General features: G+C 37.8%; 1 protein-coding gene across 2 annotated transcripts in view; it reads left to right on the top strand.

Annotated features, from left to right (window-relative positions):
* Positions 1-24,847, top strand: part of SMARCC1 (SWI/SNF related, matrix associated, actin dependent regulator of chromatin subfamily c member 1) — a 136,881-nt gene that overhangs the window by 89,085 nt on the left and 22,949 nt on the right. Inside the window, exons 22-25 of one of the 2 annotated variants that reach the window (XM_064496598.1) lie at positions 10,821-10,876; positions 12,296-12,410; positions 13,081-13,232; positions 20,509-20,643. In XM_064496598.1, coding sequence (XP_064352668.1) covers positions 10,821-10,876; positions 12,296-12,410; positions 13,081-13,232; positions 20,509-20,643 — 458 coding nt within the window. Of the gene's footprint in view, positions 1-10,820; positions 10,877-12,295; positions 12,411-13,077; positions 13,233-20,508; positions 20,644-24,847 lie in introns of both variants that reach the window. The other variant, XM_031470214.2, reaches the window with a different exon arrangement.

Consider the following 24,847-nt stretch of genomic DNA (forward strand, 5'->3'; position numbering starts at 1 on the left):
AAGAAATTGGATTCCCTTATATAATACAATTGTCTGACTTTTAGGGACTGTTATGTCAAATCAGGTATTGCGGTTACTTGATTTAGCTCTCTTGCTGTGTGCAGTTGTAAGATGACACAGGTAATACCCTCTGATAATCGGGGCTGTTTTAGTCTAGTAAAGGCTTTTTAGTCTAGTAATAATATGGTTAGCAAAGCCAGAATGAGGAGAAAATAAATAAAACCATTTCCTAAAGAGTTTAGGGCTTACTAGCTCCATATACATGGAAAAATAATTCAGTATTGGAGGATTGGCGATACAATGAAGTATATTAATTGTTCAAGGAGCACCGTACATAGGAAGTGCTGTAAGAATGAACCCAATGGGATATGTGATTTTAGACTGAAGAGGGCTTCACAAGAAAGTAGGATTTGAGCTGAATGTTGAAAAAGAGGTTTAGAATGTCACTGAGCCAGTTTGGAGCAAGTACAGTATTCGACCCTGTAGAACAATGTGAGCAAAGGCACAGAGATGGAAATGGAAGGTTGTTCAAAGAAGGGAAGTAAACCAGGTTGCTCATAAAACAAAGTTCAAGTAAGGACGGGAAAAGAGAGCAGCCTATGGAGGTAGGTTGGAGCTAGATACAGAGAGTGTGATACAAGGCTCAGAGCTTGGTTAGACTGTATATTGCCATTCAGGGAATGAGATGATTAGTCTCCAGAAGTGCTGAATGAATTCCTACCATGGGCCTCATTCTATTCTTCCCTGAGAAGACAAAAATTTTTGGACTCACGGTTCTAAAATTTTTGGTCATAGGATTTCTTTCACTCTTTAAAAATATGAAGAATCCAAAATGCTTATCTGTTTGGATTATATCTATTGATATTTACTGTATTAGAAATTGAAGCTGGGAAACTTCTAAAACACAGTAATACATAAGTCCACTTTTCTATAGCTGACTTTATGCAGCCTCTGGAAAGCCACGCTCCACACTAGTGCGAGATGAGAGTAAAAAGGCAGATAACATCTTTGTGTTGCTATGAGAATAGTTTTGACCCTGGGAACCTCCAGGGTACCTAGACCACATTTTGTGAGTCACTGAATTAAACAAACATCCTGTCCTTGATGAATATTCATTTGATGGGGGGCATATTATTATAAAAAAGAAATAGAGCTATAGGTGGAGACATGTGGAAGAAACAGTTATTTATGCTTGAGTCAGTTAGGGAAGACTTCACAAAGGTGACCTTTTAAACAATAATGAAAAAGGAAAAAGGAAAGAACATAGGTGGCATATTCTGAAAATAATACCAAGCAGTCTGTGGGGAGTGGGAACTGTGGCCAGGTGCAGTTGTATAGGTGTGGGGCTGAATTTTGAAGAACTTTTACCTTGTAGTCATTGAGAAATCACCAGAGAGCAGAAATAACATGGTTCTGTTGTAGAAAATAACGGCTGGCAGTTTACAGATGATATGTAGGAAATGGAGACTGTTCCCACCAAATAATTATAGTTCTGTTCCAGGGGGCATCATTACTTACTCATAATATACTTTTAAAAGGCTGGTATTTTGTAAGCATTTAAGTCTCTCCTCAAAACTAACTTTCCCAGCTCCCTAAACTTTTAGGAAATGGTTTTATTTATTTTCTCCTCATTCTGGTTTTGCTAACCATATTATTACTAGACTAAAAAGCCCTTTATTGCAAAAGCTAGGAGAGAGGGGTGGTGACGGGAAGGAAATAGCTCTAGACTGATGTATGAGAAGAAACAGGAGCTTAGCTCAGCATTCAAAGAAAGGTAAAAGAGACACATATCTTTAGAACTAAAGTAGGTTTGATGGGATGGGGAAAATGGGGAAGAGGCCCAGAAGTGATTTGAGGTTATCAATACTGAATCTGTAGGAGATGGAGCAAGAGACAGAGGAACCTGACTGGCAATGCCATTTCCTATTTTTAGTCTCTGAAGATAGTCTTATCATGGATGCTAGCTAATTTGCTTCTTACCCTTGGTTGAGGTTCATTCAGAAATTTAGTAGATATAGTAGTTATCTCTCGCTGCATAACAAATTACCACATGGTGGCTTAAAACAAAATATATTTATTGTTTCATAGTTTCTGTGAGTCAGAAGTCTATGCACAACCTAACTTGTTCTGCTTAGGATTTCATAAGGCTACAATCAAGGAGGTTGCTTGGCTGCTTTCTCATCTGGAGGCTTTAAATAAGCAGTTCTCCAGAGAAGATGTACAAATGGCCACTAGGCACATGAAAAAAAATGCTCAGAATCACTAATTATCAGAGAAATGCAAATCTAAACTACATGAGATATTCCCTCACACCAGTCAGAATGGCCATCATTCAAAAGTCCACAAATGATAAATGCTGGTCAGGCTGTGGAGAAAAGGGAACCCTCCTACGCTGTTGGTGGGAATGCAGTTTGGTGTAGCCATAAAGAAAAACAGAATGGAGATGCCTCAAAAAACTAAAAATAGACTTACCATATGATCCAGCAATCCCATTCCTGAGCATATATCCAGAGGAAACTTTAATTCGAAAAGAAACATCCACCCTAGCATTCATAGCAGCACTATATACTGTAGCCAAGACATGGAAACAACCTAAATGTCCATCAACAGGTAACTAAATAAAGAAACTGTGGTATATTTATACAATGGAATACTACTCAGCCATAAAAAATAAAACAATGCCATTTGCATTGGATCCAACATGGATGGACCTAGAGATTGTCATTCTAAGTGAAGTAAGCCAGAAAGAGGAAGAAAAATACCATATGATATCACTTATATGTGGAATCTAAAAAAAAGATAAATGAACTTATGTACAAAACAAACACAGACTCCAAGACATAGAAAATAAACTTATGGTTACCAGGGGAGAAGGGATAAATTGGGAGCTGGAGATTTGCAGATCCTAACTACTACATATAAAATAGATAAACACATTTATACTGTATAGCACAGGGAACTACATTCAGTATCTTGTAGTAACCTATCATGGAAAAGAATATGAAAACGAATATATGTATGTATATGTATGGCTGAACTAATGTTGTATACCAGAAAGTGATACAACATTGTAAACTGACTATACTTAAATTAAAAAAAAAAAAAAGATTTTTCACATCATCTAGAGGCTTGACCATTGAAGAATCCACTTCCAAATTACACCTGTTCTCAGAATTCATTTACTTTAGAATTCATTCCAGTTGTAGAACTGAAGGCCCTGATTGCTTGCTGGCTGCTCTCTGCTCTTAGGGCCACTCACGATTCTTTGCCACTTAGGCTTCCACAGCATGGCAGCTTACCTCATCAGTCTGGTAAGGAGAGGCTCTAGAGCGAGTCCAGTAACAACACAGGGTCTTCTACCATCCCTTCACCTTTGCCGTATTCTGTTATGGTTAGGAACTGATCACAGATGCTCCTCACAGTCAAGGGAAGGGGTTTATACAAGGACATGAAAACCTTCGGGCAGGGATCATAAGAGGTCACCTTCACATCTCACCACCATGGTAGGCATTTTCATGGGTTCTAGTCACATCTCCTGTTTTCCAGTATCCCTCACTCAATTCCCAAAATTAAACTTGAGGCCTTGAGGGTTGGACATCTCCAGAGTATCTTTATTCATAAAGAGGACTATCATATTAGTATGAATTTTCTATCACAAAGGTTAGCAAGTTTTTTCTGTAAAGGCCCAGGTGGTAAAAATTTCAGGTGATTATTAGCATTTTAAATGAAATAATTAATTGAATCCTCAGCACTACCCTTATGAAGAAGGTAATATTATTATTCTCCCTTTGCAGATAAGCAAACTGAGGCCCCTGTCAGCTAAGTAGCTTGCCCAAAGTTACTTGAGCCAGTAAATCCTGGGGACAAGATTCGAACTTAGGCAGTCTGGATCCAGAACTCAACCTCTTTTTCTAGAGCAGGGGCTAGCAAATTTTGGTTCTTGGGCCAAATCCAGGTTTCCACCTATGTTTCTTTAGCCCAGTGTATAAGAATGATTTTTTACAATTTTAAATGGTTAGATAAAACCGAAAGAATAATATTTTGTGATATGTAAAAATTATATGATTTTAAAATTTCAATGTCCATAAAGTTTTATTGGAACAGCCACATTCATTCATTTTCAAGCACTTTTGTGGCCGATTTTATGCTACTGTGGCAGAGTTGAATAGCTGCAACTAAGGATGTATGGCTTGCAAAGCTGAAAATAGTTGCTGTCTGACCTTTTACAGACAGTTTACCAACCCCTGTTCTACAGCATAAGATCAAATTATAAATTGTTATGTTGATTTTTTTACTTCCTGTTCCTTTTTGTCTTTGGCACATGGCTCACTAGTTATGTTCCTTCTTGTTTGAAGTTGTGAATTTTTTTTTACTCGTTCTGGTATCCTCTTTGATTAACTCTGCAGACAGGGTCAGACCATACATTTGTAGGGAAGGAGTCTCAATCCTCTAGTTTATCATCACCAACAAGATAACGTGAAGAATCTGTGAGTGGCTGCAACTTCTTAGGGATTTACAGTTCCAACCAGAATTCAGACTAAAGGCAAGCTGGTTTTTCCTCCCCTCTCTTTTCCTAAGAGGATGTCTAATAGCTTTAAAAAATGTTTTATAGAATAGAAACCACTTTACAGGCTTCCACGTAGCATCTTGAGAAATGCACAACTCATAATTAAACTCTTATTAGACATCTACTGAAAAGTCTAAGCACTTATCTTCAGGTTTTCCCCCTTATAGAGGGTCTGTCTTTAACTGCACCATCATTATATGAATAGACATTAATACTATGTAACTGTTCATCTTGGATTCATAGCTAATTAAAGAGTTGGTATCAAATTTGACTTGCCTCACAATAGAGCAGAGTGAGTGTGTAATCTTTTTAGAATGCAGAGCTGTAGATTGTGGATAATTATTTCAAAAGCAGATTGTCTTTATCAAAAAAAATACTGAATTTCTCCCACATAATTATCTGTTCATGTAATTAAGCTAACTCCGCAAAGGTGGCCTGATGCACATTTATTTAAGAGTAATGTGAAGTTTTGGGGTTTAAAAAACTCCATCCGCATTTGATATTTGTTCAGATCATTTTATTGTTATATTTTAATTTGTCTTAATGCATGTTACATATTTCATCTAAAGGAAGAATTAGAACATTACCAATAATTTCTTTCTCTGTTCCTCATTTACCTCATCTTCTAACCTTCCCACTCCCAGCATTAAGAATCCTAAATTTTGGGGTGAGGGTATATCTCAGTTGTAGAGTGCCTGCCTAGCATGCACAAGGTCCTGGGTTCAATCACTAGTACTTCTGTTAATGAATGAATGAATGAACCTAATTCTCCCCCCCAAAAACAAAACAACACAAAGAAGAATCCTAAATTTTGAATATTGTTCAACTACTTTTTAAACAATTTTTTAAATCACAAAGATGTACTTAATATATGTTGGATATAATTTTGTTTTTAAGCTTTAGAAAACATGATATATTTACAGTTCTAAGACTTTTTAAAAACTCAATATTAGGTTTTCAGTATTTATTGACATAGTTACATTATCGAGGTAACCATAGTTAATTTATTTCCACCACTGTGAAGTATTCTATTTTGTGATTATAACTCAGTTTAATTATCCCTTCTCTTATTATTGGATGGGCAGTGTGAATTGTTTCCTGTTTTTCTCTTTCAGACATTCATATACAATCTTGTACATGCCTCACAGTTTATGCATATAGGGTTTTGCTTAGATGCAGTGCTACTGAAGTGTGGTTGGTAGACCATTTGCCACCTCGAGTTAAGGAGTTTGTATCACTAAGCTCTATTTATTTGTCATTTTTTCCCTAAGGTGGATTTCTTAATAAAGGAAAGGAGAAAGAGCATTGAACATTTCTGAACATCAAACCTTGAATATTCTTGCTTAATTCCTTATTTTGTTGTAGACTGTTCCTGTGAGTAGCACTGTTTTAGGAAATTCCAAGTTTTTCCCCCAAATTTGACCAGTAATACTTGATCCAACACTTCCTAAGTGTTAAGCCTGACATAGCATGTGTAAAAATGACATACCCTTGTGGTTTTAAATTGCATTTCTGGTAACTAATTTGAGTACATTAAATTTATTGATCATACATCATTCTATAAAACAACTATTCCTATCTTTTCTCACTTTGCTGTAGTGTTTTTCTTTATAAATCTTATGTACTAATGTAGTTACTGTGCTGCATGTGTTTTCTCTTATTTTGCTACTTGTTCTTTTTGGCATCTTTTAATGAAAAGAAGTGCTCGATTTTGATAGAGTTTTTTGTCTTTTTTTTTAATGGTTGGCATTTTTTGTGTTGTGATTAGAAGTCATTCAAGTTTTATTTTTTCATATGTCTTTATCTAGGGTTGATTTTGTTAGTATATGGAAATACAGTTGATTTTGTATGTTAATTTTATAGCTAACCACCTTACTAAACTCTGTTATTAAGTAACTTTTCTCTAGATTTTTTTAGGTGCGCAGTTTTATTCTCTGCAGATCGTCCCTGTTTCCTTTCTAGTCCTCTTTTATTTCTTTTTCTTAGTTGACTACCTAGGCTATGGCCTCTGTGGTAGTATTGAAGGAAAGTAGTAATAGTTATCCATTCTTAGTCTTAATTTTAAAGGGAATACTATAGGCATCTCTCCATGAAGAATGACATTTATTTTAAGATCATTGGTAAGTCTTTCGGGGACTCCAGCTTTTTCTTTTAGTTCTGGTTTTCCAGGAGCTTATCATGAAAGATACTGAGTTTTATCAGTTTTTGTGCATATGAGCTAATAAGTTTGTGGGCTTAACTAATGTTAAATCACCTTTCTGTTACTGTCATATTACTTTGCCTTAATATATTGCCTTTTTTATATGCTACTGTTTTCTGTTTTCATATATTTTGCTTAGGAGTGTTTCTTTTGTGATTATGAATAAGATTTAGCCTGTGGCCTCCTTTTTGTTATCTGTTGTCCATGTCTGATTTGTGAATCAAGATTATGCTGGCCTCTGAATGAGTTAGGACATACTCCCTCTTCTTCTATTCAATGGAAAAGGTTATGTAAAATTTTAATCATCTTTTCCCTAAAAGTTTGATAGAATTCCCCAATAAAAACATCTGGACCTGTGGTGTTTTGTTTAAGTTTTAACATTATTTCAGTTTTTCATTTATTATACTTCTTTTTCTTCTTGAATCTGTTTAGTAAATTTTTTAATGATTTGTTCATTTAATCTAATTTTTCTGTTTTATTTGGCATAGTTTTTCAGAGCACTTTGTCACTTCCTCTTTCTTAAAGTATAGTTGATTTACAATATATTAGTTTTAGGTGTACAACGTAAGTGATTTAATACTTTTATAAATTATACTCCATTTACAGTTACTATAAAATATTGGCTATATTCCCTATGCTGTAAAATATATCCTTATTGCTTATTTCTTTTATACATAATAGTTAGTACCCCTTAATCCCCAGCCTCCTATTTTGCTCCTCCCCCTTCCCTCTCCATTGGTAACCACTAATTTGTTCTCTGTGTCTGTGAGTCTGGTTTCTCTTTTATTATATTCATTCCTTTGTTTTAATCTTCAGTTTACAGATATAAATAATAACACAGAGTGTTTGATTTATTTCATAAAGCATAATATCCTCCAGGTCCATCTGTGTTGTTGCAAATGGCAAAGTTTCGCTTTTTTATGGTTGAGTAATATTCCATTTTGTGTGTGTATGTGTGTGTGTGTGCGCACCACATCTTTTTTATCCATTTCTATTGATGGACACTTAGGTTGGATCCATGTCTTGGCTATTGTAAATAATGCTGCTATGAACATTGGGGTGCTTGTATCTTTCAAATTAGTGTTTTCATTTCTTCAGATACATACCCAGGAGTGGAATTGCTGGATCATATGGTGGTTTTATTTTTAGTTTTTTTGCGGTGCCTCCATTTTCATAGCAGCTGCACTGATTTACGTTCCCACCAGCAGTGCGCTAGGGTTTCCTTTTCTCCACATTCTCACCAGCACTTGTTATTTTGGTCTTTTTGATGATAGCCATTCTGACAGGTGTGAAGTGATATCTCATTGTGGTTTTGATTTGCATTTCTCCAGTAATTAGGGATGTTGAACATCTTTTCATGTACCTTTTGGCCATCAGTATGTCTTTCGACAATGTCTATTTAGGTCTTCTGCCCATTTTTTAATTGGATTGTCTGTTTTTTTGGTATTGAGTTATTTATATATTTTGGATATTAACCCCTTATCAGTCATGTTTGCACATATTTTCTCTTTTTCAGTAAGTTGCCATCACTTCCTTTTTCACTTTTGCTTTACAATAGTTATGGCCTTTCTTCCTTTCCTAATACTAATTTGTGCCTTCCCTCTCCTTTCTTGATCTGTCACAGAAGAGATATATTGAGTGTCTCTATTGTATATTTTTAAACTCTGTTTTGTGTTTGGGGTTTTTTTTTATTATTATTATTATTGCTTCTGATTTTTTTCTCCTTACTATTTTTTCTCCCTACCCTCCTGTGTTGTTTTTCTTTTCTGCTTTCTTATAAAGCAGAACTTACATACAACTTATAAACTTTGAACCCTTATTTCTTTTCCAAGGTAAGTGTAAGAAGGCTTTATATTTCCCTCTAAGTGTTTATTTTACTTATTTTCAGAATTACATTTCCAACCACTGAGAAATTTATATTTTAAACTTCTAATTTCATTGCATTGTGTTGAGAACTTGGTCTGTATGTCACTGACTTTTTGAATTTTGTGAAAACTAGCTTATTACTTTATTTGTAATGAGTGTTTTTAAATGTTCCATGTAAGTTTGAAGTTTATATATATATATACGTACACACACACACACACACATATATATATATATTCTTTAACTGGTGGATGTAGAATTCTACATGTATACTTTAGAACTGTCCACTGTATGTCTTAGTTGAGACAAGTATGTTCAAGTTCCCCACTGTTTTGTACATTTTCATTTTCTCCTTACCCCTCTGTCAGTTTTTGCTTTATATAGTTTGACACTCTTTTATTAGGTTCCTGGAAGTATAAAAAATTAACAGTTTTCTGGTAAGTTAAACCTTTTTCTTCTCTAGGTTGTTACTGTCTGTTTTTCATAATACTCTATTAATGCCTGTATTGACTTACAGTACCACAGAAAGGTTACCACCATTCCTTGGATTCTCTTGCCTGGCATATCTTTTTCCATGTTTCCATATTCCCCATTTTCCTATTCTATATATAGATCATTTCTTTAGATATGTTTTACTGTTTTGTATTTCTCTCTTCACTTGGTTTAATCTGTTTACCCTGACTTCATTTCTAGGAAATTTTTTTATGTTTTGTGTGTGTGTGTGTGTGTGTGTGTGTTTTCCAGTATCTTATCATCTCTAATACTGTCTTGTCAATTGAAGCTCTTTATGATTTTCTATATACTGCATTCATGGCTAGGCTAGGTTCAGAATCTGACAGATCTTTCTTTGGCAGTTTTTGAGTTCTGAGTCTGTTGATCACTGTTTCTGTTCAGCATTAATGACTTCCTGCCTTGATATTCTTTGTGAACTCATTACTTGGACATCTTGGCTAAAATTGCAATTGAAAAAACTGTGTAGGGGGTTCTTCTTTAGGTAGCCAGGGTTTGCCAGTAGCTTGAGACCATGTTGGCCATCGCTGTGACTGGCTGTGTGCAGGAATCCTGGACTTCCTTTCCTGCTCAGGATCTGGCTAGTCCATGGGCTCAGAGTCCCGATGGTTAAGCAAATATGTCTAGGTGACCTTGCCCCCCTCCATATTCCCAAATACCAGGTACTGACCCCACTGCTTCTGCACTCTGGTCCCACTTCTGGTACTGTAAGCTTTGCATATTTGGGGGAAGGTAGTGATCTTTAAAAACTCTTCTACCTTCTATGAGATTCATGGTGTCCCAAAATATCATGTTCCTTGGAGCTCCTCTTCAGCCATAATTCTGGAAGCAAGAAGGTCTGATTAGGGTCCCCTTCCCCTTGAGTCTTTTTGTCTCCTTTCCTTGAAATGTCCATCTCTATACTGCCTCTTCCCCACCCCGACACAGCCATGTCTGTCTAGAAAACTCTCATGCAGATATTATCCTTCCCTGACTGAGAAGCCCATACCCTCTGCTTCCTACAGCATCTCATCTATGCACTTACGTGATGGACTTGTTGGTTTGTGTCTCTCCAGCCAGAATGTGATACTACTAAGAGTCATTGAATATCTAGCTCTGCACCATTTCTCTAATAGTTGACTCAGAATATATGCTCGTTAAATATATTAAATAATACCTTTTTTTGGCCTTTTCTACTTAAAACGTTTTTTTGAAGTTTTAATTTTTATACATGCAGAAAAATGAAACCCTCAGTGCATTTTCACAAATGAAATGCATTAGGCCATTTTTCCTCTCTTGGATTGGCCCACTCAAAATTCTCAGGAGTGTACTGTCTTTCACTACTTTTTTCTCTTACATCACTGATAAAATCTTGTTTATGTATAAAAAAATTAAACGCATTCACGTAAGCAGCCCCAGCATCAAGAAACAGATCATTACCAGCACCCTAAGCCACCATTGAATCTACCCCTTTCCTGGTTATCCAGTGTCCTGATTTCTGACACCACAGATTACTTTAACCTGTTTTTGAATTTTAAATTAATGGAATCATAAAGTATGTGTTGTTTTTTGTCATCCTCATGGTTGTAAAATTTGTATATATTACTGTATGTTGTATACCTGACATTCTCATACCTTTATAATAGATTTTACTTTTCCCCCACATTACACTACTTATTTTTATTCCTTTGCTTGTAGAAGGAACTGAAGAGGAAAAAGTGGAAACAGATACTGATGGTCAGCAGCCTGAAAAGGTAAAGTCTGTCTATTTGAAATCTCCCACAACAGAAAAGCCACCGAGAGCACTACCTTCCTTTCACAGCATAACAGTTTGGGTTTATTATGACTTTTGAGTCCCTCTTGAGACTATAAATGATTCTTTCAGCCATTTGGACTTTGCTGGGTTAAGGTATAGTTCTCATAAGGCATAATACAGGATATTTTTTATTTATTCTTTCAGTGATTTATGTACTCTATAACTACTTCTTCTGTACCCCTTTCAGGCATAGTTGGGAATATGAATTAAAAAATCATGGTTCTTAAGAATATTACATACTAGGGTTTGGGTCCTATACTTGTGCCAGAAGAGAATTAGAGAATATTAAGGAATTTTTTAGAAGAGTTAATTTAACTGCTAGTGGAAAAATATTTGGTAAAGACTTAATGAGAAAGTGACATTTCAAGTAGATTTTAAAGAGCAGGTAAAATTACAAAATTGAAATGAAGGCTAAGAAATCGAATATTCCAGCTGGCAGTGAAAGAGGAGACACTGAAGCCGGTGTGCGCAGGGCATCCAAGTGTCCTGTACGTTTTTGCCCTAATCCCTGTCTCGTAGAGGCTATAAATGCGAGGTGAGCCAGAACAGAGCTGTACAGCCTCTTGAACATCGGGGCACATGGTGAGCGGTCAGTTACTGTTTGAATGAGTATAAACTGTATATAGATAGGAGAGAAAGGGGATTATAGTAAACTTAACTGCAGTTCTACAGTGTCCCAAATACTGTGCTTTGTACTTTACATTTATAAATTCATCTTATTCCTTAAACAGCTTTATCAAGTCAGTGATTGTCTCTTCATTTTATAGACAGTGTTACGTAATATGTCCAAAGTCACAGGGATTTCAAACTCAGCAAACGACACCAAATCCTGACCACAGAGGAAGTGAAGTATCCAGTCCCCAGAGCATGAACACTGATGCTCTATTGTGGCTCTTCCTGAAAACCATCAGCAAATCACTGTATTAAAGAGTTTCATCAGCTTTTTATCTTGGCAGCATTTCATCTTGGTTCTTGGTTGACACTGTGCATATTAAGTGCTCTTAGTCCTTTTGGACAACTAACCATTTATTTATTCATTCATTCAGTATCTGTTTAACCAGTGAATAATGTAAATCAATCCCACTGACATTGCTTCGGACATCGTACCACTGGCCTTTTGCCGGGAGGGCGGGGACTTCATGCTTTGGAGGCAGGTTGTCAGGAGATGAGGTAGTAAAATGTATTTCTCTGAATTTATTAATTTATTTTCCAGCTTTTCTCTCCAAGGCCTTTCTTAACCTAGTCCACTTCTTGCCAAAAATAGTGGAACCTTTCATTGTTCTAAGACAATATCACTTGTCAAAGGACCTTTTTTTACCCCCTCATGCCCTGTCCTCTTATTTTGTACCTTTTTCAGGCTGAAAACAAAGGGGAAAATGAAACAGATGAAGGTGATAAAGCACAAGATGGAGAAAATGAAAAAAATAGTGAGAAGGAGCAGGATAGTGAAGTCAGTGAGGATACCAAATCAGGTAATTTGAGGAAACTCTTTAGACTTTATTATGTAAAAGTAAAACCACTTGGGAAATGTGGGCAGTTAAATTGTATAGAAATATTACATCATTTGTTATGGGTTTGTTTCCTAATGTAACAGTAAATATGGGTTTGGGTTCTATTTTGTGCTTAGGTACATTGCTAATGGCTACATTGTTTTCAGTGTCATATAGACAAACAAGTTGTTCAGCTGCGACTGAAGTCACCACACAGACCTGCCATTTTATTTTCAGTCAGTTGCTGGCACATCCCATCGTGCCTGACTCGAAAGGCTTGCGGAAGTGCTCTGTTCTCAACTTCTGATTTCCTCCAGACCCTAGGGTTTCCCAGAGCATTTCATTGACTGTTGAACAAATGTGTTGGTCATAGGGCTTAGTTCCCTTGAATTTTCCTTTATATCCAAGGGAACTACACAGAGAGCTTAGAGAAATGAAGAGAAGACAAAGTGTACTATTTAGAAAATCCATCTCAAATAGAGACAGACTCACATGCATGGAGTGGTTCAACAGAAATCTTAAAAAGAAGAAAAAGGGACTGAAATCTCTTTGTAACATTGGTCCTAGTTCATCATGTGGCAGAGGTGAGGAGTAAGATGGCTTATTGAGACTGAGCACACTGGTAATAAAGCTTCCTGATTTTTTTCAGAAGAAAAGGAGACTGAAGAGAACAAGGAATTCACTGATACTTGTAAAGAAAGAGAAAGTGATGTTGGGAAGAAGAAAGTAGAACATGAAATTTCTGAAGGAAATGTAGCCACAGCCGCAGCAGCTGCTCTTGCCTCAGCTGCAACCAAAGCCAAGGTTTGCCCCTGACAGCTCTTTTCCTAATGCTCTCTTAAGCCATGAATGGCTGTATTGTTTTTAGGTTATTGGGAACATTAAGTATAAAGAGCCTTGCACCCCATAGGAGATGACTGTTTACTTGAATGACATTTCTAGGTTAAGAATTCCACAGGCAGGAGGATGGTAGAAATAGCAGACCTGGTCCTAAAAGGTGACTGCCTTCGATTCATTCATTGTGTCAGTCTGTCTTGTGAAGACTGCAGAGATTTCAAGTCTTGTCTGATGTGCCTGCAGAACTTGTCTTGGACTATTCGAATAATTTCTACCAGATTGAAATATTTGTGATTTTTAAGACAAAAATCTGTTTCCTTGTATAAATACTTCACCCTGATCTTATAGACTGAAAGGAAAGAGAGGGAACCTAAAATAGCTCTTTTTCTTCTTGAATTTGCCAGCTTTTCTGGGGGTGGTTTTCTCTATTTATAACATAGTATTGGCTTCCCAGCATATTTAAGAAGAAAAGAGAGTGTTATTTTCCTTGCTTTGTGTTAATTTAGCATTCCAGGCATGAATATGTCAAGTTTTTAAAAATCTATTCACCCCTTCTCCGTTTTACCCTCAAATGTAGTTTTCTTTCATTATAGGTCACCACATTTCAAGCAGTGCTTACCAGAACATAGCTAATCGTTTTATCTTTAGCTGTTCTTGATCCATTGGTAAAGATGGTCTTTCATGGTCTTTAATTCCCCCAGACTGTTTAGCTGCTGTGAACTACTTCTCCAAGTGTTTAATCTGAGTAGCATGATTTATAACAGATCCATAGATGACCCAGTTGAAGCCATAAGACTACTGTTTTGAGTGGCTACCCATCTGATGGCGGTGCAGACGGTGTGGGGGAGGGGTGTTTACAGGTCGTGGTCATGCTCAGTCAGCTCAGACAGATACCCTAGCTGATTGTTAGCATCACAGTAGATCGAGGTCCTATGTGTTTGTACTAGCCAGTCTCTTCCAAAATGCCTTCTGATCTTCATGGTTCTCCAGCACAGTTTTAGGTATTCTTTTCCTCTACCACCTCTGACCTCTAGGACTTCGTCGGGTACACTCTTACTTAAGTGAGTACTGATGTAGACACCTATTTGACTGCTGTTTCACATTTGTTTGGTTTTGCCCCTTTGTTGAAAGCATTTTTTTTTTCCAGTCTGTCTTCTGCCAGGTTGGACTCATGGGTGTCTCATTGTCTCTGAGCTGTCCAAGTTCTCATTGTTCGTACTGTCAATGACGTCATTGTTCATACTGTCAGTGACTGTCATAGAGATGTTAAGGATTGTTTTGGGCATATTTTCTAATTTTATAAATGAGGAGCTGGAAGCCAGGAGGGCTTTCTCCTTTGTGCCTTTTATCAGGGCAGAGCACACCATCTGCCCAGTGATCACACCCCCAGCCTTTGACTCCTCTCACTCTTTCATTTTCCATAGCTATTCAGCCACCAAATCCTTCATGGTACTCTAGTTCATCCAGTGATGCCCAGCCCCCTCACCTGTTGCCTGTCTCCTTTATTCTATTCTCTATCCTTCAGCCAAAAAGTTATCTTTTCTGTTTTTAAATTTTTTATTGAAGCATAACTTATATCCAAATAAGCAGACATGTATGTCTGCAACTAGTGAATTTTTTCACAGACCAAACACCCCTGCAGGCTCACAAACAGGACCTGCATCAAGCAACATAACCTAACCAGCTTTCCAGAAGCTTCCTCATATGCCGTCCTGTTACTCTGCCTCTCTTCAAGAGGAGATGCTAGCCTGCTCCCTAACACCATGACTTCATATAAATGGAATCATACAAATACAAATATGAGCATACTTTCTTAAATAACCTCCCGTCTCTCTCAGGCTAAAATTTCAAACTCCTTTAGGAATTCAGGAGTTTTTCACGATCAGGACACTTCAGTCTTCAAGCATCATTTCTTGCCTGTCTGTCCTGAACAGTTTCTTGCAGTTCACTAGACAAAACCCACTCTCTCTCAGCCCCAGTTGGACTTTTTTGGACACCCTTCTTTCTCACAGAGCTGGATTCTCTCGCACTTCCTTCTGTCTACTTCTCCTCTCTGTACCACAGTGTGTGCGTCCCTGTAAGTTGCCAGAGAAAAAATTAAAATGATAGACTACCATGAAAAATTTCATGAATGCTTGCTTCATTTTGTGTTCATAGCTTGTTAATATGTGCAGCTTTGGGCACAAAAGTGTGTATACTGTGTACCACTAACACTTTGCCACAGCCTTGTGACTCCTTCACTGCAGAGAAACTGCTTTTGTGGATCAGTTGCCCTGGCCCTTGCTTATTCGATTCAAGGTTTAGAAGAGTGTCCAAAGAACATTTTCTTTCCAAGTCACTGAATTTTCACTCCCTCACCATCACTCACTTATTTCTAGTCAGTGGGAACATGGGTCTTCATTCTCAGAATGCCTATATCTTCCACTGATTTGTGAAAGTGTTACAGATGCTCATGCTACATGACTTGGCACACATGAGTTATCCAGTGCCACTTACATACAGCTGGACCTGATACATTTCACAGCACACATAAACATTTTTGTGCTACATGGTAATTAAGGGGTAAGGAATTCACTTAAATTACTGTAATTAGTACAACTTATCTAGCCTATGCAAGTTTTCTCTTATTCTCTTTTTGTTCTTCTGTGTCTATAAACAGCTTTGCTATTAAGAGTTTTCCTCGATACATTTTAATTGTTTGTCGCACTCTGACATGGAGTGGTAATTAGAGGTTCTAGATCTAGCTTCAAAACAGACAGGGTGGGCACGCTCTCTAGCTTTCCCCATCCATACCGTATGAGGGGCTCTTGGGTAGCATATCCACTTTCTTATTCCTCCTACTGACAAGCTGTGAACTAACCCACCTGAAAAGTGGTGTGTGGGTGTGAGGAGGAGCACTGTTGGCTGGTTGCTCTCCATCCGTTCCATCTGGGTTTAGCTGGAAGGATGAATCCAGAACCATTGCTGGAATAAACTAGAAACCCCAGAAAATAGAACATGTACTCTTTATCAGCAGCAGTAGGATTCAATTCTTTTAAGATAGCAGAAATCACTTTTTTTTCAAGACCATAGACATTTCCTTCAAATTTTTTTCTGCTACCACCCAATGCCCACATACTGTAGAAAATAGATTTGTCTTCATGGTAACTGGATATTAGTTCCGGGGCAACAGGAAGATTTTTTTCTTACCCCCCAGAAATATCTCATAACTTACTCCTTTATGCCTGAAATTCTTTTGTGAGATAGGCAATTTTTTATTATACATTTTAGTCACACAGCTTTACCAGATAAATGTTGATTGAAGTTGGTTTACACTATGCACATTGATTATTGATACCGTATCTCTTTACTTAATGATACTGTGAAGAGAAGACAGAAGGAAAATTTGACCTGTTTAATCATTTTCATAGTTAACTCTGATCATTTTCATCCTTATATGACTAAATAGAAACTACGTCTGTTCTGCCAGCTAGAAGCCATGCTTTGCTATATAAAGTTTACCTAAGCTCTGTCCCAGTCAAGTTGCTTCTTTCTTTTAAGTTGTTTCTCCCATATTCTATACATCTGGCACACTCCCAGACTTCATTGTTCTTCTTAGGTTCTATAAAGCCAATATGTGAAGGTTTGGGGATTCCCCTGTAGCTCTTTTGGAAGGCCCTGGTCCTCACTATTGCCAGATACTTGGAGAATCTATAGCATGAGCATCAGCAGTGTTCCTGATCCAATTATCCATTGATGTGTAACTATCACAAAACTTAGTGGCCTAAAACCATAATTATTTTATGATTTCTCATAATTGTTATGAGTGAGAAGCTCTGGCAAACTGAGCTGGAAAAATTTTGTTCTGTGTGGCATTAGCTGGGTTCCCTGGGTGTTCACCTCATGTCTGGGCTGTTATGGAGGGCCTGAGATGACTTCACTCACGTGCCTGATACCTAGGCTGGGATGGCAGTACCATTTGAGTGCTCGATGGCAACAGTGTCTCCACACACCCTCTCTAAAAACTTATCTCTAAGAACTTATCTTGGGCTTCTTCATATTAGAGTGGTAACAAAGTGTTAGACTTTTTTACGTGGCAGCTTAAAACTTGAAAAGTGTCTCAAGTGGTATGAAGGGGAACCTGCCAATATCTCATTGCTTTGGCCCCTGCCTGGCACTGCATAACTTCTACCCAACTCTACCGATCAAACAGTCTATACAAATTCAAGGTGATGAGGGGACATAGACCACACATCAAATGGCAGATGTGCCACCTTAATCTACCACAGTCTGCCCTCTGATCACAAATTACATATGTTTCTCCCACTTGCGAAATAAACATCCTGATATCTCATCTCATGATACCAGGCTAAGTGTGGAGGTCCAAGATCTCATCAGTGCAGGTTCTCACATACAGACAGAGCTCCTCAGGAGTGGTGCATCTTGGCCTTGGCAGGTTGAAGAATGTGTGGACTCATATGGCAGTGGTGAGACAGGGATGATATCCATCCACATTCATACTCAAGGAGTGTGGAGGTGGGAGGCATGGAGCACTCATGGTTCATAGCAGTTATGAAATCTTGCTGGGCACACCTTTCCAATATCTGGGTCCAGGTCCAGTGATCTTTGTCCTGAAACCATTTCTAAATTTCACATTCTTACTGGGAGTAACCAAGTGATGAGAAACAGTTTTATTTTCAAACCCTGCTCTATTTCCTCTAAATTATACCTGAAAACTGAATAGTTGCTTCTTTGGTTCCTCTCTTTTCTTATAATAAAATACAAAATGTTTATATTTTACTTGGAAGTCACTCCAGCCAAATCCACAGATTCGTTAATTACCCTTTCTGTTTTCCAAATCACTAGAGGTGACAATGTTTCCAAACTTTGTGCCACTATATAACAAAGATCTACTTCTCTGAAACCTCCAGTATTATTTTCCTCTAAGGTCTCACCAGTGGTTTTCTTGAGGCCCTTTCAAAGCTTGCTCTCATGGCATGAACCCATAGCCAAAATCACATTTTAGGTTTTTGTTGAAAATGCACCTATTTCCAAGTACCACGTGCTTTTCCAATAGCAAAACTTAGTGTTTTAAAACAACCATTCTATTATATCTCATGATTTTGTGAAATTTGAACACCAAACAGCTGGGTAATTCTGCTCCATGCAGTATCTGTTGAGTCATGTAGTGGTGTGCACCTTACAGGTAGGTTCATCTAGCCAAGACAGCTTCTTTAAGTCCTAGTCCTTGGCAGAGGTTGCTGGGTCTTATCCGCCCCCGGTATAGTCTTGAGGTCTCTCCCTGTGATCTTTCTCGCACAGTAATCATACTTCTTACATGGCAGCTTGGGACTCCCAGAAAGAATATTACAAGAGACAGGACGTGGAAGTTCCCAAACTGAAACCCAGAAGATATCACCACTGTTCCCTATAGGGCAAGGCAGTTAGAGAGGAGGGGTGGTAGACTCTATCTCTCAGTGGAAGAAAGGCCAATGAGTTTATGGCCATTTTTAACCCACCACAAGCTCCTCCTTCCCTTCCTTCCTTCCTTCCTTCCTTCCTTCCTTCCTTCCTTCCTTCCTTTCCTTCCCTTCCTTTCCTTCTTTCTTTCCTTTCTTTCCTTTCTTTTCTTTTCTTTGCTTTAAAAAATTTTTTTAGTTGGAGGAATGTAATTAGGTTTTTATTTATTTATTTTAATGGAGATTCTGGGGATTGAACCCCAAACCAACTAAGCATGAACTCTACCACTGCGCTGTACCCACACGCCCACCACAGATCCCTTCTAAGTATTCCCCAGGAAAGTATACAGTAAGATATCATTTGTTAATTGTTAATAAACAGACATTGGGTGATAACTAAAAGGCCTTTGGATTTAGAACTTAAAATTTTAGTTCCAGCCCTGCCATTTACCAGCTTCTTAGGCAACTAACATAACTTTTGTGAACCTACATCATTTTGTTTGAATCAGAGATCCTTTCTGACAAGATTAAGAAAATCAATTAAATTCATGTAAAAAAGCATTCTGAAAAATGGAAAATGCCATATTTTGATTATTCGTTGTTTTATACTTTTGTATTTTTAATATACTTTTGATTATTCAGTAATTGAATGTCCATTATGTGCCAAATACTGTATTACAATAACAGTTTTGGTGCCTAAAATGTATATGCGTGGTCCCCGCCTCCTAGGAACTTAAAATCAGGCATTAATCTTGAACCTCCAAGTCATTTCAGTTGAGATGTTAGACTAGACATTTAGTTGTAAAGGAAAAGAAGAAAACAAAAGAATAAAATGCTAGAAATGTAACCTTGAGAAGTGAGTCTATTTGGTGAACTCAAGATAGGGATTATATACTATTTTTAAATTTCCTGGAATGAAATTCTTTCTCTCTCTCACACATAGACACACACTTACACCACATAAATTTATTCTACTTTTGCATGATGATTTTTCACAAGTTATGTTTATAAATGGATTACTGCCTGAATACTTAAAAGCCCTGACAACAAACACGTTTCATGTGTATCATCACAGAATGGTTTTCGAATTTATTGAACTTCTTCATCTCACTGATGTAGAAACAGACCCACAGAAGTTCATGGTGGGCCTAAAATTATGTGACTAATTATTAGCTGAACCAGGACTAAAACCCAGATCTTGATCTTGGAAATTTGTCTTTATTCTGTACCTAATTGATTTAAGTTGTACTTGAAATTCTGGATTAAAACTTGTTATCCCTCAGAACTTGGAAGACATTTTATCGTTGTCTTCCAAAAACCTGGTTTTGCTGTTGAGAAGCCTGATACAGACTGGATTTTTGTTTGTAACCTGTTTTTTTATTTGTTTGCCTTTCTGGAAACTTTTACAATTTTCACCCTGTCTTGTTCTCTTAAATCTTCAAAATTCTTTGCTGTGGATTTTTTTTTTTTTTTGATGTTTATTTTCTTACTTGGTAATGCCTTCCTATTTGAAAACTTAGATCTTCGGTTTTGACAGGAAATATTTGGCTCATTTATTTGATAATACTTGGGGATATCCTCAAGTTCCTGCATTAATTTCAAAGTAGAAAATAGTACCAGAAATTCAGGCAGAGACAGTTGTTATTTTAAATTGAAATAAATGTTTAGTAGGAACATACAGGGGGGCATCTAGGGCACTATTCTGAATTACACAGTCCCCACTTTGCGTAGCAACTTCAGCATTTTCTTACTCTCTTTTAAGCAAATGTTTACCTAAATAATTTGAATGACTTTTTTGCCCTTAGCACCTGGCTGCCGTGGAAGAGAGAAAAATCAAGTCTCTGGTAGCTCTCCTGGTTGAGACACAAATGAAGAAACTGGAGATAAAACTTCGACATTTTGAGGAGCTGGAAACCATCATGGACAGAGAGAAGGAAGCTGTAAGTAAGGGGAATTTTTATAGTGGCTTTTTGGCAATTAAACTCTGACCACCTTTCATAAAATGCAAGTTAGAGCAAATAAATGGTAGCTTAATTTGTTGGTCTCTGTGGCTATGATCTAAACTTTTTTCTGTTTGCTTTGCCCTTTCAAAAGGATTATCAGCTAGTGCTGATAAATGAAAAGAGTTCTGTTCGCATTCTGCAATTATTTAAACCTCTTGGCTTTCTAGATATACTTAATGGTATCAAAATCTGCCTTCTACAAAAATTGGATCTTAGGTTTATTTTATAACCTACTTGTTACAAGTCAAGTAGAGTACATGTTGATTCATTATTTGATTCAGGGATTTTCTTATTTCCTGTCTTCTTCAGTATAAGTATCAGAAAGTAGGGGTTAATCTCATCTTGAGCTAGGAGCCTGGTTTCTGTAATCCCTTTTAACCAAACCTTCCCCAGATGCAGCCTTGGCCTCTGTCTCTTCCATCCTTCCCCTTTATGGGGACAGGCAGGTGGAACCAGGCCTAGCAGAAGGCTCTTAAGCAGCATTTTCTGGACCATACACTTGATATAAGGACATGGCCCAAACAGGACCAAAAGAAATATTTAAAAGGCCAAGAATGAAAGAAGCCACAAAAAGTAAGAAACATAGAAGCAGAGAAAATATTTGGTTATCTCAAGGAAATTTTTGGAGAAACAGAGATTAAGCTCTTTGGAGAAACTTGTTTTTTAATGAGTTGACTAGGAAAGAAATTGATGACTTTCTAAACAATGGGCTATATTTGAGGGTTTAGTTAGTATTTTTTGTGATTGTTTGGACTTTTTCGTCTACGTACCAGATACTGGTGTCTCTAAATGGTAAAAACCCTAAGATTAAATCATCCCCAAAAAGTTTTAATTTCATGAATCTGTTTGCATTTGTTAAACTATTTCTTAGTTTTCAATCCAAGTCTTCTGGCAAATTCTTTATGAAGAGTAACCCAGTAACTATCACAATAGCTCATTTTCATTTTGTCCTAAGACCAGCTCTGCCACTTGGACAGGCATTCTGGTCCTGTGAGGAAGGAAAGGCTGCTTCAGTAACTGTCCTGCCCACACTCTAATCCATCCTATCTCCTGTTCCCTGGCCTTATAAGTATTTCCTGTTATCACTGATCCTTTCTTGCCCCAGAAGCTACTGGCCACCCTAGTCTCATCTCTATCGCCTTTGTGCACCAGCCGTGCCACACCACACTGCACCATGTGCAGGCTTCCCTCACGGCCATGTTCTCTGCTACCTATGTGCATCCTACTCCTCTGCCAACAAGGCCCTTGTCCCTCCTCTTTACTTACCTCCTGCATCCCTCAGCCCTGCACCTGTGGGTGACATGCCCTCCCATTTGCTGTTGCAGTAGCCTAACAGCACATACCATGTTGTACTTGCTAATTAATGCGTCCACCTCCTGTACCTGGTGGGTACTCTGTGAGGATAGAATTAGTCAAATGGCTTTGTTCATGCAGAATTGGCACATCATAGGCGCTTGTTTAGTATCTGTTGAACAAATATATGCCAGCATCAGTGTTAAAAGCTGGGAAAGTGGAAAGGAAAGTCCACCCTTGGGGGACTTACTTCAGTTTAATGGGAAAGACAGTCAAGAAAACAAATCACATTATAGGGTGTTAAGTACTCCTGTGGGAACAGAGGAGGAATACCTGGAAGATTCAGAGGCTATTGGAAAAAACTTCCTGGAGGTGAGCTGGAGTGTTGAAGAATGAGTATTTGTGTTTCTCTTACCCTAATAAGCTGCCCTTTTGTCATTTAATAGGTTTTTTGGGGGGACTTGGGAAAACAGGGGGCTATAATATAATGGATTATTGGCACATGAAGTACTCAAATGATGATAGCGTCTTACTTCCCACCGGCAACCAGATACCTTACTGTCGTTCATGGAGCAGAACTGATGTATTAGCCTGGAAGATTGGCATGACCCTAACTAGGCACTTAATAGAACCATGTTTAGATTGTCAAGGGGCTCTTTTCTCAGCTATAAGTCACTGTCTCTTCAGAGAGTAAACTTGTGGATTCCCCCATTCTTTTAAACCCCCCGGTGGAACTGTCACCTGGAATAACAGAGCTGCGAGCCCCTTCCCAGTTCCCTCCAGTGATTCCCAGACACCCAGGCCAGTGTAATGGTTCTGCTTCCCTTGTGCTGTGGATTAATAGTCATTTATCTCAAAGTATATAACTCCACTGTGTTCTTCGTACTTGAATCTTTTTTTAATGTTAATATTCTGTATGCTCCGATTAGAATTTTACACAATAGTCTCTGAATAAAACAACACAACTGCAGATGTTGGGAAAGCATTCTGCTGAATTTTTTTCACCACACAAGATTGCTCTTCTGAAATCCTTTGGTGGTCAGCCTGCCTTTTCTTTCTTAATCAGCATTTAGGGCAGGAAAATTCTTTGTACAGGACTGGCCCTGGCCACTGAGTGTCAGTTGCATAACTATTAGTTATTGCTATGTGAAAAATTATCCCAAAGCTGTGACTGAAAACAGAAAACAGTACCTCACCCAGTTTCTGAGGGTTAGGAGTCTTAGAGCAGCTTAAGTGGGTGGTTCAGGTTCGGGGTCTCCCATGAGGTTGCAGTCTTCTTATCCTTCAGCCAGGACTGGAGGATATACCACCAAGCTTGTTCATGTGGCTAATTGCAGGAGGCTTCAGTTCCTTTCCGTGTAGTCCTTTCCACAGTGGATTCCCCCAGAGCGAGTGACTGGAAAGAGCAAGAACATGAAAGAGCACCCAAAACGGAAGCCACAGTGTCTTTTATAACCTAAACATGGCAGTCACATCCCTTCACTTCTGCTGTATCCTCTCTGTTCCACAGACCAACCCTGATTCCGGGTTGAGTAGGACTATGGGTAGACATGATTCAGTGGAGAAGGTGTAAATATTAGGAATTCAGATCATTGGGGGACCAGCTTGGAGACTCACTGTCAACAGCAACCAGAAAGTCTTACAAACCTTAAGATGGCTTTCATTCACTTTGTTGCACAATTAAGATATAATGTATTTTTTTCCCTCCTAGCACTAGTATCCTATCCTTCCCTGTGGGTGAGCAAGGCCATGGCTGTTTTCCTACTGATGATTTCCTCTCCTCATAGGACTATTGTGAGAATTAAATGAGGAAATATGGCATGTGCCTGGCACAGTGCCTGGAACACACAATAAGTGTTCAGTAAATATTTATATGCCTCCCATTATGAAGACCAGTAATCAACTATGTATTAAATTCTTAATATTTATAAGCCTTTGTTGGCTTTATGAACATTTATTGGACCAGTAACTGTGCTAAGCCACTTCATATGGATTTTCTCATTAAATCCCTCAAAAACTATATGAGGGAGCCATTACCAAGAATACACTGATTGCTTTGAATCTCCTTGGAAGAGAGTCCAGCAATGATGCTGGATGGGAACATAAGGCTATTTTTGTTAACCCCTCATAGACAAAGAGACTGGAGCTTTTGTGTACCTCAGGTCACACAGTTTATAAAAGACAGCCAGATCTCAAATCTGTGTTTCTTTAGCGCTATGTTTTTACTGGCACTTCATAATTTATAAAGAAATGAGCCATTCTTATCTCATTTTAATCTAGAGACTCTTAGATATGCAAAGTTTTATCACCCATCCATTATGACACAAGAATATTGAAATTGTGGAACATGAGCAGGTCAGCCAGGAGCGGAGCATTCTAACCTGCTGCCTGGTGCTCTCTGTCTGCCACTCTGCCTGAGTTCACTGGAGGGTGCTGTCCTGCTCATCTGTAAGCACTAGCTTCAGGACATACTTTTTTGAAGTAAACATTTGGTTTTGTTTATGTAGCAATAGATTTCAAAAATCTTTTCTTAGACTTTAAGAATCAGATACGAAGTTTATTTTTTTCTCTAATGACTTAAAACCAGGTGTTCTCAGCAGGGGAGAACATAGCTCAGTGGTAGAGTGCACACTTAGCATGAACGAGGTCCTGGGTTCAATCCCAGTATCTCTGTTAAATAAATAAATAAATAAAAATAAACCTAATCATCCCCCCAAAAAAAGATAAAAATAATTTTTTTAAAAATCAAATGTTCTTGAGTCTAAAATTTTACATTTTTTATAGGTATTATGAATGTACCTATAATTAGAGCTCAGTAGCTATTGTTACAGCCCTTTCATAAAGTACT

Source organism: Camelus dromedarius, chromosome 17 (assembly GCF_036321535.1).
Source record: "Camelus dromedarius isolate mCamDro1 chromosome 17, mCamDro1.pat, whole genome shotgun sequence".
Taxonomy (NCBI): domain Eukaryota; kingdom Metazoa; phylum Chordata; class Mammalia; order Artiodactyla; family Camelidae; genus Camelus; species Camelus dromedarius.